Source organism: Rhipicephalus microplus, chromosome 1, assembly GCF_043290135.1.
Source record: "Rhipicephalus microplus isolate Deutch F79 chromosome 1, USDA_Rmic, whole genome shotgun sequence".
Taxonomy (NCBI): domain Eukaryota; kingdom Metazoa; phylum Arthropoda; class Arachnida; order Ixodida; family Ixodidae; genus Rhipicephalus; species Rhipicephalus microplus.
The window spans coordinates 87,846,781-87,860,355 of NC_134700.1; the positions used below are offsets into that span (position 1 = coordinate 87,846,781).

The following is a 13,575-nucleotide window of genomic DNA, read 5'->3' on the forward strand; positions in this document are numbered from 1 at the left end:
CAAACGTATCTGCTATATGTTAATAAGTACGCGTTACACTAAGAAATGCTTACTGGGAACATCTCGACATGTTATATTTATAGGGTGGGCCGCAGAAGAACGCTGCGTAGAGTAAACAAAAGAAATTTTACCCGTGTGGTGTGGGTTGTATGTGCTGTGGTATAGATTGAGCTACTCAGCCAATCCCCTGCGACGCGTATGTTCCAGGCTCAAATCACAGCAAAAATTAAGCAAGCAAAACCTTAAAGGATGATTGCCTTCGCCTTTGTCACTGCAGCGTGACTGTGCAGGGACCCCGTGTGCGTCGACTGCTATAGCCTCGTTTTTTTTCTTGGTGCATTCTTCAACCTTGTCACGAGAAAACGGTGGCACAATATTAGCCGTTCAAAACTAACCTAAAGTGCCTACTGCAATTACTATTGCGATAAACTCACTATGCCATAATTCCTGCTTCTGTGTATCAATCAAGTGTCCACTTCGCGTCTGTAAGCAACCTGCCAACCTACGCAGCTTCTCGATTTGCTGATGCTTTTGCTGGTGCTGCTGACTATATATGTTTAATGAGTTGTAATGTGTCGGCCTTCAAAATACCAGCTCGCTGCGAAACGCACGTTTTTAAACGCATGACACGATTCCCCGTTTCATCTGTGAAGTATTGCATGCGCTAAGGTGACTACTCTCACTACGACGTATTCACAGAGCATATTGTTGTTGTTGTTGTTAGAAATGTTGTTAGAAAGGCACAAGGGTTCGCTTTGTGGTAGACTACGTGCATTTGTGGTGGACCACGTACATGGCCTGAATTGACTTTTTACTCGAGCCAAAGAGTTTCGGTATTTAATTCATTTGCATCTTCTGCAATTTTCCTGTGAGGGACAACGCTGATTTTTTTTCTCTCGTATGCAACAAGATAGTCGCCGACACCAGAATTGCTTCAAAATTTTCTTTTTAACTGTAAGCACGTAACGCAAAAAATTATTTGACACAGGGCAAGAAAGCGCTTTACAAAAGTCTTGCCCGTATCTGATAGCAGCTAGTTTTGATGAGCAAGCCCAGCGACTTTGGAATTCTGGTTACTCCTCTCACATACAACTTTCAGTCTCAGAAAATTTCTTCAAGAAGCTTTGATTGACGAAATAAGCTCGCTCACGTGTTCGAGCCAGTGAGGCCTCATAATCTTGCTGTATTTTCGTATCTACAAAATGTCTCGCACATCTTGAAAAAAGTAGGGGAGCTAAAATCGTGAAGGTGTTTTTTTCTGACCTGAAAACAGCTGTGCCTTTGTGTACCAAGGATGTCTTAAACGCAAAATTGGGTTGTTTGAAAAATTACAAAATGCCGTTTATCATGTGTGCAGCAAATGTAATCTATCTGATACCTATACCATGCGGCGAGCAGTACAGATGACAAACTGGCAGCTGTATTGATGACCGGCAACGTGAACACGCTTGTAACGTCATGAATAGCCACGATGGTTTTTGGGCATTGCATTGCAGCCCTTGTGGCTGCAAACCGCTTTTGCATGACACCGTAATTGTTGAGGAAAGGACGGAAATAAAATGAAAACAAAAACTATTCAACTAGAGAGGATTTGTGGATTAGAGCTGAACGGTGTCAGCACTCCCTCTCTCAAGCTGTGTCTAAAGGAATTGTCTTTCTTGAGAATGTAAAAGGCTTGCGCATGGCAGTTCTGGTGAAAAAAGAGGGGGTTGGGGGCTGTCTAGCAAGCCAGGGCTATCACCGAGGACAACGCATGATGTTCCGCGGACGATGGTTCCTGGAGGCCTAGTCCGAGCCAGTGATTCCTCGTTGGATCTTTATTAAAGTTTAGCACCTACTAAGCGCTCGTCTTCGTTCCTTCTCTAGTTTTGCGTCAAACATTTGTTGCGCTACGTCATCAGTTATGCGTTACCGACACGCCCAACTTTCTACTCTCGTCTTTAAAGAGACCGACAACTGATTTTATTTGATCCAGTTTCACCCAGTGTGACAGAAAGCTTACCCTTCGTGGTGTTCGTAGCTGCAGTTAGTAAGTTAGAAAGATTTTATTTTGTGATCTGGCAGACGACAATCCTAGCCCCGCGAAGGAAGGGTCATCGTGATGCGGCCACACACCATCTCCACATGACGTCCTCTACTCGGCGAGCAGCCCTCGCTATTCCAGCCTTCTGGTACCCACGCCTATCCCTGTGGATCTCGGCTGCCCTCGAAAAGCAGCACCCGAGTGAAGCGCCAAGTGCTCGTAGCTGCAGCAGCTAATCCCGAAAGCGTGTTGTTATTCTGTAAGCAGTATTTTTTTATCTTAAAAGCTCTGAACAAACATGTCCCTACTTCTCCAGCTACACTAAAAATTGATAGCAATGTCGGTTGCCCATCCAGCGGCTTGTGTATGCGGTTGTTCTGCTTTGGCAGGAGTTCTAACTATGCTCAACAACGTTCATTCTGAGCTTTACAGCTTTTTTTGAAAAACGCAAGCCGTGACAATGGCACAACGTGACTTTATACAGCTTCCCTGTATTTGTACCGTGTTTCTTGCGCCTGCACCCCTGGTTGATGCGCCTGTGCCGTAGATGGCTTGTCTTTTCTTTGTTACTCTCTCGACACACTAGCCAAGCCAGGTCACCGAAAACGCCACTGCGCATATGCGTGGCTGTGCCGAGTATCACAGCGTACCTTAGTGACCACAAAACTGCATGCACAGTCCTATGAGCTCGCAGAAGAGTTTTTCAAGACGCACTGACGAACATGGGATCATTAGTCATACGAAAGCACCGCCACTTTAATGTGTAGTACTGACGCAAGCTTATTTGTGATTTTTTAATAGTTTCTTTTGCTATAAAGCTTGAAGCCAACAATATTTGAATACTAGCGAGAAACTTCTTGGCCACGAACACTAGTCTACGGGCATGTGAATTGGTACGTCGAACATTTGAAGTTTCTTCCGCCATGTGGCACCACACACCACATCAACAGGCCCTGACAGCATCCCAATCATGCTGATAAAGAAACTAGGACCAAATCAAAGCAAACATTGAGAGAGGCAGCGAGCACAGCAATAATGGATGGTGAAGCTCCCAATGGGTGGAAACGAGGAAGGATGAGCATGATCTATAAAGGAAAGGGGGACAAAGATGATATAAACAACTACCGTCCTATAACAATGATATCGGAAGTTTACAGGCTGGTGATGCAGATAGTAAAGGAAAGACTACAGACATGGGTGGAGAATGAGGGGGTGCTAGAAGAAGTACAAAATGGGTTTTGTAAACAAATGAGACTGGAGGACAACCTGTTTCCATTGATGCAGTGTATTGAAATAGCAGGAAGTAACACAGGTCCCTGTGGCTGGCATTTCTAAATATCAAGTGAGCTTACTATAGTGTGATTCAAGAAGACTTCTGGGGAATAATGGACACATCAGATGTGGAAGATGGAATAACTAATATTTTAAAGGATATCTATAAAAGTAACAAGGTAGTTATCAAATGGGAAGAACAGGTATCCGACCTTATAGAGATACAACGCGGGATTCGACAGGAATGTCCCTTGTTTCCTTTGTTATTTAAGCGATATCTCCAGGGATTAGAAGCCAAATTAGAGAGGAGTAGACTCGTATTCAGCCTCTCTTTTGCCAAGCAAGGAAAACACATTGAACAGTCATTACCAGCATTGATGCATGCAGATGATATAGTATAACAGCCGACAACAAGGAGGATCTGCATAGATTGATGGACATCTGCGGTAATGAGGGAGATAGGTTAGATTTCAGATTCAGTAAGAAAAAATCAGCAGTCATGAGTTTTATAGATAACGTAGGTAGTGAGCTTAGATAACATGAGGTCATGCTAGGGATAACAGATAAATACAAATATCTGGGCGTATGGATAAGCAATCGGCCGAGTGCCCAAGAGAACACGAAATATACGTGACGACTAAAGGTAACATGAATGCAGCGGCGATGAAAAACAGGGCACTGTGAAATTGATAGATATCTGTGGTAATGAGGGAGATAGGGTAAATTTAACGTTCAGCACAGAGAAATTGGCAATCAGAATTTTTAATGATAACAAAGGCAGTGAGCATAAGATATATGAAGTCACGCTAGAAATAGTGGATGAACGCAAATACTTGGGCGTATAGATAAGTAACGCGGCTGAGTATCTAAGGGAGCACGAAAGATACGCATTGACTAAAAGCATCAGGAATGCAGCTGTAGTGAAAAATAGGGCACTTGAAACTACAAAAGGTATGACGTAGTGAGAGGGATTTGGAAAGGTGTCATGGTACCGGGTTTGACGTTCGGCAATGCGGTCTTGTGCATGAAATCAGAAGTTCAAGCAACATTGGAAATCAAACAACGTGGCATACGTAGATTTACTTTGGGGGCACATGGGTATACCCCCCCTAATCAGGGGGTACAGGGAGACATGGGGTGGACATCGTTTGAGTGCAGGCAAACTAGCAGCAAGATAGAATTTGAGGAGCTATTGAGGAAAATGGGAGAGGAGCGTTGGGCTAGGAATGCTTTCAGTTACTTGTACACGAATGTCACTACTAAGTGGAGGAAACGAACACAAAAATTGTCAAGCAAGTATTTAGACAACAGCAGAATACCCAGCCAAAGGAAAACACCGGTTAAGAAGAAGGTGAAGGAAACACGGAGAGGGACATGTGGAAGATGTGAATGCTTACAAAATCATTACTGGAGACCTACAAAACTTTTAAGCAGGAAATTGCAAGGGAAAATATCTACGATAATTCTTGGGGTAGTTCTCTGCTCTTCGAGGCTAGAACAGAAGTATTGCGGACCAATACGTATCGAGCAAAATACGAAAGCACAGACACGGTATCTAGTCCATGTGGAGAGGAGGACGAAAATGGCTGAGCACTTGATAATGTTCTGTAAAAGGCTCCACCCAATATTCGAAGATAATAGCGACGAATTTGTCAAAGCGTTGCAGTTTAGAGGCACTGAACTGAAGGCAAAATAGACTTTAAACGGGTAGAAATAACCAGGAGGAGGCTTACTGATTGGTGGCTACATTAGAGGCGCGAGTGAAATTCAATCCTTAAACACGCAGTGATAGCACTTAACTTAATGGCTAGGTGGCGTGAACCACCGCCCAGTCTAAAGAAACAGCCGGATACATCTATTCATTCATCCACCGCGATTTTCATAGAAGAAATAAAAATATGACTCTACTTCTCACGAGAAAAACAGGATTGGCTCAAGGCACTATGATGGACAATATTTTCATCTCTGCAGTCATCACATTTCCTGTTCTGGGCAGTTGTCAGTTTCTTTAGCTGTATTGCGTTTCAATAGCAACAAAAACAACACCCTCACGAATGCAGTTGTGCCTGGCTGGATAGTCTACGCTCATTTGGTGGGCTGGGCTGTGTATACGCGGATGGCTGTCATGTATTTGTAGCATCTCGAAAAAGATAAAATGGTGAAGCTCTCACTAGGTCGCCAAAGGCTTGAAGTAGCGAAGCTGGGTGATTCTGAATTTAGACCTATTTTATTCTAGGTTGTTGCAGGGCTGGGTGATGTTACCTTGTTACTATGTTGCTTCTCAACTAAGATAGGTTTCTATCACACTACGCACAGTCAAATACACGGATGTCTAAACTCGAGAGACATAAACTCGCGGTGCAACCGGGTGTTTGCCTCTCCCTTATATCTACGTGCACGCCGTCGTTCGCGCAGCAGTTTCGTCGTTTCGAGATATTCTAACAGCCTCCGTGCAGTCCTGGCACCTTAGTATTATCTCGTTGTGCGACGTGCGTAGGCAATACATCTGCAGACAAGAGCTAAGTAAAACCGAGAGTGTAACCATAACACAACACCACCGTGTACAGTCTAATACAATTTCCCCATGTAAAACAAAGTACCATATTAGAGTGAGCACGTGAGTACATTGTTGAGAACACTTATGCAGGAATGCGCCGCAAATTACTGATATGAACCAGGCCTTCAGAAAATTCTGTTGCTGCAAACAGATCTCGCTATGATTTTTTCCCTTCTCTGCAAAAACAAACTGAAGACATGCTAGAGTGCTGCACCGAATTCAGCCGGGGGATGTCTTCACTCGACGATCAGCCGACGCTAATCCACCCAATCGGCCATGTGGACAGCCTAACTGTGAACGCTGCAAAGTGCGCGAAACTTAAGCCCGTGTAATTTTGTTGGGATTACTCACCTATACGTTACACAAAAGACAACTCTAACTTCACCGCTGGCAGGCATCTGAGTACTAACGGTTAATGAAAGTTGCGTTTTGTTAGCGATGCCCCATGAAATAGTTTCAAAAGCTGCTATAAGGACTGTTATATACTCTGAAAATCAGTGGAATGTATACTATCTTGTAGTGTAATCACTGTTCATAAGTACCACCTCTTCATTTCTCCATCATCATTCATCATCCTTTTTTAAAGACGATAGTCTTTCTTGGCCACCTTCGACGGAAAATTTTTGATCTGTCTGTCTGTACATTTGTCTATTTGTCCACTCTTAACGGCTTCGGGTACTTGAAACGGCTGACCCCATCCGCAGCACCGACCTATGTTCCTCAAGGTTGAGCATTCATGCTTGTGCAATTGTGAATTAAAAAGCAATATTGCACATATCTGGGCCACCATAACAACACGTATATATTCTGTATGTGAGCCTTTTACTAGAAAAGTCATACATGAGTGCTTTTAAAGACCCTAGCGCTTATCACTGTGCGCTGACCTTGCAACGCTTGCACGGAAAGACGACTGTTTAAAATGCTCTGCTAAAACGAGATGGTGGTGGCCCATACCCGTCGCCTTGCGTTCTACACCTTATCACCTCTGATACGGGCGCGCACACCCGTCTCAGAGCCACACGCTTTGTTTTCTAAAAAAACTGCCAGATGGCGCTTATGTCTCAAGTGTGACGTGACTTGATGCGCTCGTTCGCCTGCGCTGCACTCTCGAGGCACTCTAACGCAGCGCCTGCAGAATACCATTCACCAATTTTCTTTCGCCGAACATAAAATAAATGTCTTGTTCACTCTCTCGACACGCAAGACTATCGTCTTTCGACGACATACGGGGCCACTTTTTTTTTGTTTAGAATATTGTTAATCAGCTCCTTTCGCGAAAGTTCCAGCTTTGTAGTCAGCATTGACGCCAGTGACTGTGAGCAAAAGATTATCATCTTATCTATGGCTTGAAAATCAAAACACTTCAGAGCCTTAGCGAGGATTGAACTCAGGCCATTTCCGTGGCAAGCTTGTGTTATACCACCCAGCCAAGCCTATGCTTTAAAATGCTTGAAAATAACTTCCTCCACTTGAAAAAGCAGTGGTAATAACTTGTTCTTTACAAACACACGTGTCCTGTATGCAGGTTTAGCAATGCAACATGCCAAATCACAACTTTGTCTTGTGAAAATGTACCTTCAACTCGCGCGTCACAGCATGTGATTATACCAATGACTTCGCGATTTAAAGCTGGCAACCAATTACAAAAGACGCGCACGTTATTGCGCGTGTTCTCTTAGGACTACAGTGGGCGTGCACAGCAAGTTCGAAAACGTTTCACGCGCATAATTTCTCGTGGTTTGAAACGTGCTACCCATTACACGGAATGAAGCAATATTCAAAAGCTTCATTAACACAATCTACTTTCAACTTCAATCGAATAAATGTAGTATGACATCATGCAACAAAAAGTGGGCCGTAAATGGTGTGTGTGTGTGTGTGTGTGTGTGTGTGTGTGTGTGTGTGTGTGTGTGTGTGTGTGTGTGTGTGTGTGTGTGTGTGTGTGTGTGTGTGTGTGCGCGTGTGTGTCTGTGTGTGTGTGTGTGTGTGTGTGTGTTTAGAGTCCGAGAAGGAAGAATTGTTTCTGGAATAAACATGGGGAATGAGCCAGGCCATGTCGCTCAGTCATCGTAGCGTCACACGAGTCGACAGAATGAAAACCTGGCCGCCGCTCATCAACCTCACATCATTCACGAAGCCACCGGCAATACGCCGCAACTGAATATCAACCACAGAAGAGGTGACCTCAGGCGCATGCAGTTACCGGCATCATGACAGAACCATCGACTGACCTTCCCATTCCCAAGTAACCGGAGCAGCGGACGATGGACTTGTGCAGGACTGGTTCGACCTGTTCGAGCTCCACGCTATCGCTGCATCATGGTCGCAACGGGTGATAGTTACAAACTTCAGTGACTACGTGACTGGTGAGGCATTTAAATTTTACCTTGCCACATATTCGATCACGACGAATCATGGCAGAAGATCAAAGAAGGGATGATCGTTCGTTTTAACGACTACAGTAAGGACTTCCTTAATACCAATCATGTGGAGACAATCCCACTCAGCCACCACAGTTCACGCTCTTTCTTTAAAAGACATAACTTTCCATCAGGTTTTTCTGCTGCACGCAAATTGGCATTCTCAAAATCGTCGCTCCAACATGTGACACAAGACATGGCTAACCCTACTGCTGTCCAGCATGCTTCGTCTCGCATACATGGTCCACCACTTGGTTTTCAACCACGCAGCTCTTCTAGGGATCCTAATGGTCGCCATTCATGTCATAAGGACGCCTTGTTCACGGTAGACCAGATGACGCATGGGGAAAATACCGAACAACCTCATGACGACTCAAAGAGGGAAAAATCAATCTTCACGCATTGAAGCAGCTTATTTCCTATCTCGCACACTTGGCCCACCTCCTGGTTTTCCATCACTTGGCTCTTTCGTCGCTCAAAACGCTCACCTCTCGTCTCACACACCCACTACGGTCGGAATAGAGCTGCGTAACTCAGAAGATACTCAGCCATGCCCGGCAGCTTTTACCCAGATGCATGCGTCAGAACAGCTCACCTTGTTATTTGCACAGAAAGAAGAAAATTCAGAACTGAAATCTGACCAAACCACGCCTGTTGTGGTGTCACCGTTAGGAGCGCAGCCACCTGAAAAATCAAACATTGGAGGCTTGAAAGCATGAACTTTGACAGGTTGCCAGGTGCCAGAAGCCTACGTAATGAATTCTGTCGCAGGCGCCTTTGATGCTCCTCTATTGAAATGTGTCCTACCAACATTGCTGCCTGAAAAGCGTTGCAACAGCTACCAACTGGACACTACGTCAAGTTGCCAAAAAAAGAATTGTCCTTTTTCAAAAACGCTGCCACCTCAATACTTTTCACAACATCAGCAAGGCCGGCAGAATGAAATTGAGTAGGCTAAGCACCATGTTGTTCGATACGGACAACTACAGACCTCGGAAGAACACACGTAGCATTAAAAAAAGACCTTTACAAACCAGTCAACCAAAGCGATGAAACATTCAAGATGTCTCGCTCGAGAGAAAGAAGGCATCGCATTCAAGACATTTTCCCGAAAAGAAACACCCCAAAAGTTTTCTCAAGCAGATATCAAGGCGGAGCCTACTATCAAAGCAATTGAAACAGGACAAAACGACACAAGCGGTGTAAAACCAAATCCTGTTTTCTAGAAAGACAAAGACATCACGCCATCTGCCAACGAATACGCAAACTGGTAGTGCTCCGTGCGTACCATTCAAGACAAAGAACACGACGTCTTCTGCGAAACTCGACCTGTGAGTATTCCGCGGCGTTCTAGCCTTGTTCATTCCTCGCTAGAACTGCTCTATAATAACCAATTTTCACGTTAAAGCTGTGCTTTTGTTGTTCCGAACACAACAGCCAGCCTCGCCCACTGGAGCTTGACTAGTTATCACCGAACTGCTGGCCTCTCCTATGACTTTTTGTACATATTTATGTAACTCTCATGTGACGTGGAACTACTACATTTTCTGACATTTTTTTTATTATGAGGGACCATTTGTTCATGCTTTCTAGTTGGTAACTCGCGCATTCTTTCGGGGGAGGGAAAATCATGTAACGTATGAAGCGATGGTTGATGGAGGCCGAGAAGGAAGAAGTGCTTATAGAATAAACATTGGGTATGAGCCAGGCCACGTCGCCCAATCATAGCGTCATATATATATATATATATATATTTATTTATTTATTTATTTATTTATTTATTTATTTATATATGACGCCATGCGCATTAGCGCATTAGCTCGTGCAGACCTCTCAACCTTTTAATAACTTGTCACACACTTTTTCTGAGTAGCAAGGTTTAAGAAACTAAAGTGAGATATATGAGGACAGATAGGAGGATAAGTGGGAGGGAGTAGAATAAATTGGAGCATCGAGAGCATAAAAAAGTATAAACAAGGAAAATAAAGAAAGGAGAAATAAAAGAACGAGATAAAGAATAGAAACAAGAGATTGAAAGTAGTCGAAAATAATAATGAAAGATAAGAAGGAGCCACAAATACACAACAAAAGAAATGTCAAAAATAGAGAAAAAAATAAAAAGATTGAGGAATAAAAAAACGTGTATATAAAGAGCAAAAGAAAGGGAGATAGAGAAACAGTTGAAAAGAGATGTACACAGGATACAAGGACAATAGAGTGAAAAGACGGAAATATGTGAAAAAAATAAAGGGAAAATTTGCAAATCTTACTAAAAGAGCCACTGCGAGGACTGCATAGGTTTCCATCTACAGGCGCCTTCAGTGCAAACTGGGCTCTGTTTTTTTTTTTCGATTGTGGCCAAGTGCTGTCCACTTCACTGCACTTGTTGCAGCATTTCTAAGTAGCCGCCTCGATATAATTTAGGTATTATACAGGCATTTCAGAATTTTCAGCGTCCCTCCAGGAGTCGTATACACGCGTTGAGATAACATTAAGGTGCACAGTTTAAAGTCGATCAACTGAAGTGATTGTGACTTCTCATATTGCTTTATTCAGTATGTTAATAAAATTGAGAAGTTTCTTGGCGCTTCTAAACCTTTAATAGTAACGTTGCGATAACGTGATGCTACCAGGCCGTTGTTCTCGGCACCATCCTACTCCAGCACGTGTGAAAAGCCGTCGAGAAGACCCCGTAAGGGAGTCTCCCGTGTTGTTCGGAGACAGAGAGAAGCCAAGCTCGGCGATGCAGGCCATAATGACAGTTGGCTGAAGCAACTGTGGGTGAACAGTATGCGCAAATTGGGAAAACAAATGAACTAGCTGTATGAGCTGGGCGATCCAAGAAAGTTTCAAAGACGCCATAACTACCATGAAATCTTAAAACCAATGATAAAAAACTTCCGAGTTCATTGCTCCGTGCAAGTGGTCAGCGTGCAAGCTCGTCAAACTAAAACTTGGGACATGAATTGGTTGCCGAGACGTTTTAATGCAATAGACTTATAGCGCACGCTCGAATAAAAAATCCATCCCTGCAAATTGAATTTAAAGCACCATTTTATTACTTACTCAGGTGTTTCTGGAACAACGTTAAACTTGGTTTGGCAGCCAAGCTACTTTGTTATTTTGGGTTGATAGTACCACGGAGCCCTGTCGTATTTTCTGTGAAATTAGAATTCCTTTGTTAGGCTGAGACTCTCGCAAAATCGTGTTTCGTTACATTGAGTTTCGAGTGTATTCTTTGCATACCAGAACTGTAATGGCCCGAGTAAGTGGATGTAAGTTGGGAAAAGTCTCCATGTAAGGTATAAATACACATACAGACAGCCAACATGGCATAAAACACAAGTTTTAAATACTACAATCTTACAAAATATAATTGCGATTTTTTATAATTTAGTGTACTTTCTGAGGGACATGCACTACAATGCACAATAATACCAATCGTACTTCGTAGATAACGTCCGGCTCAGTACCCAAGTTGAAGACAAAAGCTCTGGACTGCGAAGTATACAGCACGTGCTACAGTGACCACACCCACTTAGCGACCATTGCGCACATGCTCTGTAACTCTGACAACTGCATCTGTGCCTACATATAAATTATAGACACCATCCGTATGAAACCCCCAACACTGCTGATGAATAATTATATCTTGCTTAGAAGAGGCCGAAGAGAATGTGCACACTGCACTGCGAAGGCAGCACAATATCCCATGCATTGTCAATTATGCCATATAAACCGGAAAACATGAACTTACCATAGAAATTTTTAAAAAAAATACTGAGAGGACGCTCTTACTGAATGATTTAGCTGGTACAAGATTTTGCAAGTGTGGCGAATCATATAGTATTTAAAACTTGAATTCATTGAAAGCTTGAGCGAATGTCATTTTGGGCATAGTCGTCTATACGCGCTCTCGACAATCCGGGCTCTAGGTGAGAATGCTAATTGGCTTAGTTTTTTTTTTTCTCACTGATATATTCAGGGGAATACTGGCGGGCATACTTGACCGTGTGCCTCTTCCGGCTGAGGGTTGGACTGGGCCATCTTGTACAAAGTCGCCATTAGCAATGTTCTAGGACGTGAAAGTGTGGGCTGACAGGTACAACACAGCAAAGTGAAGGCGTCCATATTACTGGTCGAATAGTACATGCTCTGTCACAACCCCTAAGATTGTAGCTATCTTTCATCTTGCTCACCTGGCTTCTTATAGCCTTTGAAATCTAGCATACGAGTGGAACTGTTCGTTAGTATAAGGTGAGATGTCAGCTATTTTGCGCCTTTCCTCAACCTACCAAAACCCTGCGCAGTTTAGAGAGCATTATCATTTTTTTTGTGTCATGCTCACGGTATACAAAAAACACATATATGTTGGAGGTGATATTGAATTAGTCAAGTCAGTCATATCGTTCACACTCAAACTTGGCGAACCTCCCAGAAGTAAGGTGAAGAGCGAGAAAAAATGTTAGCCGAAAAGTAATTGCCATTTCATAAACACTATCGGACAAGTCAGCTTTTCACAAAGCTCGAACTTTGACTCACCAGGGCGGTCTGACTTGCAAGGGTGTCGAAGTCCTTAGATGCAAGTAAGAGTACCTGCATGCAGCATCGCTTCAGCCGCGGCATCTTCCTGGGAGAGGAGGACGATGAGTGCGAGAATAAATAACTCATTCTTTTTATGCCTCATAACTTCATCGTACAAACAATTTGTTGTTGGGCCACGCGGAAAAAAAGTGAAGCTGTAGACGCACAGGCGCCGCGAGGTGATCGTGTCTCAGGCGGAAAACGTCAGCATGCAACCACAGCTTACTGTCGATTGCATTTGTTTTCCTTGAGATTAGGCTGCGTAGGCCCTTGATGGCGTGAATATGCAGAGACAGCAGTCTTTCTAGGCGTGTAGATTTTTTTTCTTTTTGGCACGGCATTGTACGTGTTTATGACCGGCGTTGTAGTTTTGACGTATTACCGGAATATTTCGCTTGTTTAAGGAAACGTTAAATATAAAAATTCAGAGCCCCTTGGCCCATTGCGAAAATGAGGGCAAGTGGAGCCCCTGTGTGAATCTCACGTACACTTTTTTTTTCTACCGCACTAAGTAGTGCTCACTCTTGCATATTTTTCGTAATGGCGGGAATTCGTGTGTCTAGGAGTGCCACGCTTCAGCTGCTACAGGCATCAAAGACAGTGATACGTTCATACCCCGGCAACAATGCAATGCGGCAATACGAAATAATGAGTTAGCTCGAAAAAAAATGGCTTTCTCGTATCAGAAACGACTGATCTCCGTCGAGGCCTTGATTGAA

The 13,575-nt window shown here is 43.6% G+C and overlaps 1 protein-coding gene across 2 annotated transcripts in view; it reads right to left on the reverse strand.

Moving 5' to 3' along the window:
* LOC119178584 (uncharacterized) overlaps window positions 1-12,923 on the reverse strand; it is a 49,751-nt gene extending 36,828 nt beyond the window's left edge. Inside the window, exons 1-2 of one of the 2 annotated variants that reach the window (XM_075883904.1) lie at window positions 12,815-12,923; window positions 8,868-8,956 (exon numbers count right to left, since the gene is read on the reverse strand). In XM_075883904.1, the coding sequence (XP_075740019.1) occupies window positions 8,868-8,956; window positions 12,815-12,898 (173 nt within the window). In that variant the 5' untranslated portion in view covers window positions 12,899-12,923. The remainder of the gene's footprint in view (window positions 1-8,867; window positions 8,957-12,814) is intronic. The other variant, XM_037429796.2, reaches the window with a different exon arrangement.
* Window positions 12,924-13,575: the final 652 nt, after the last annotated feature.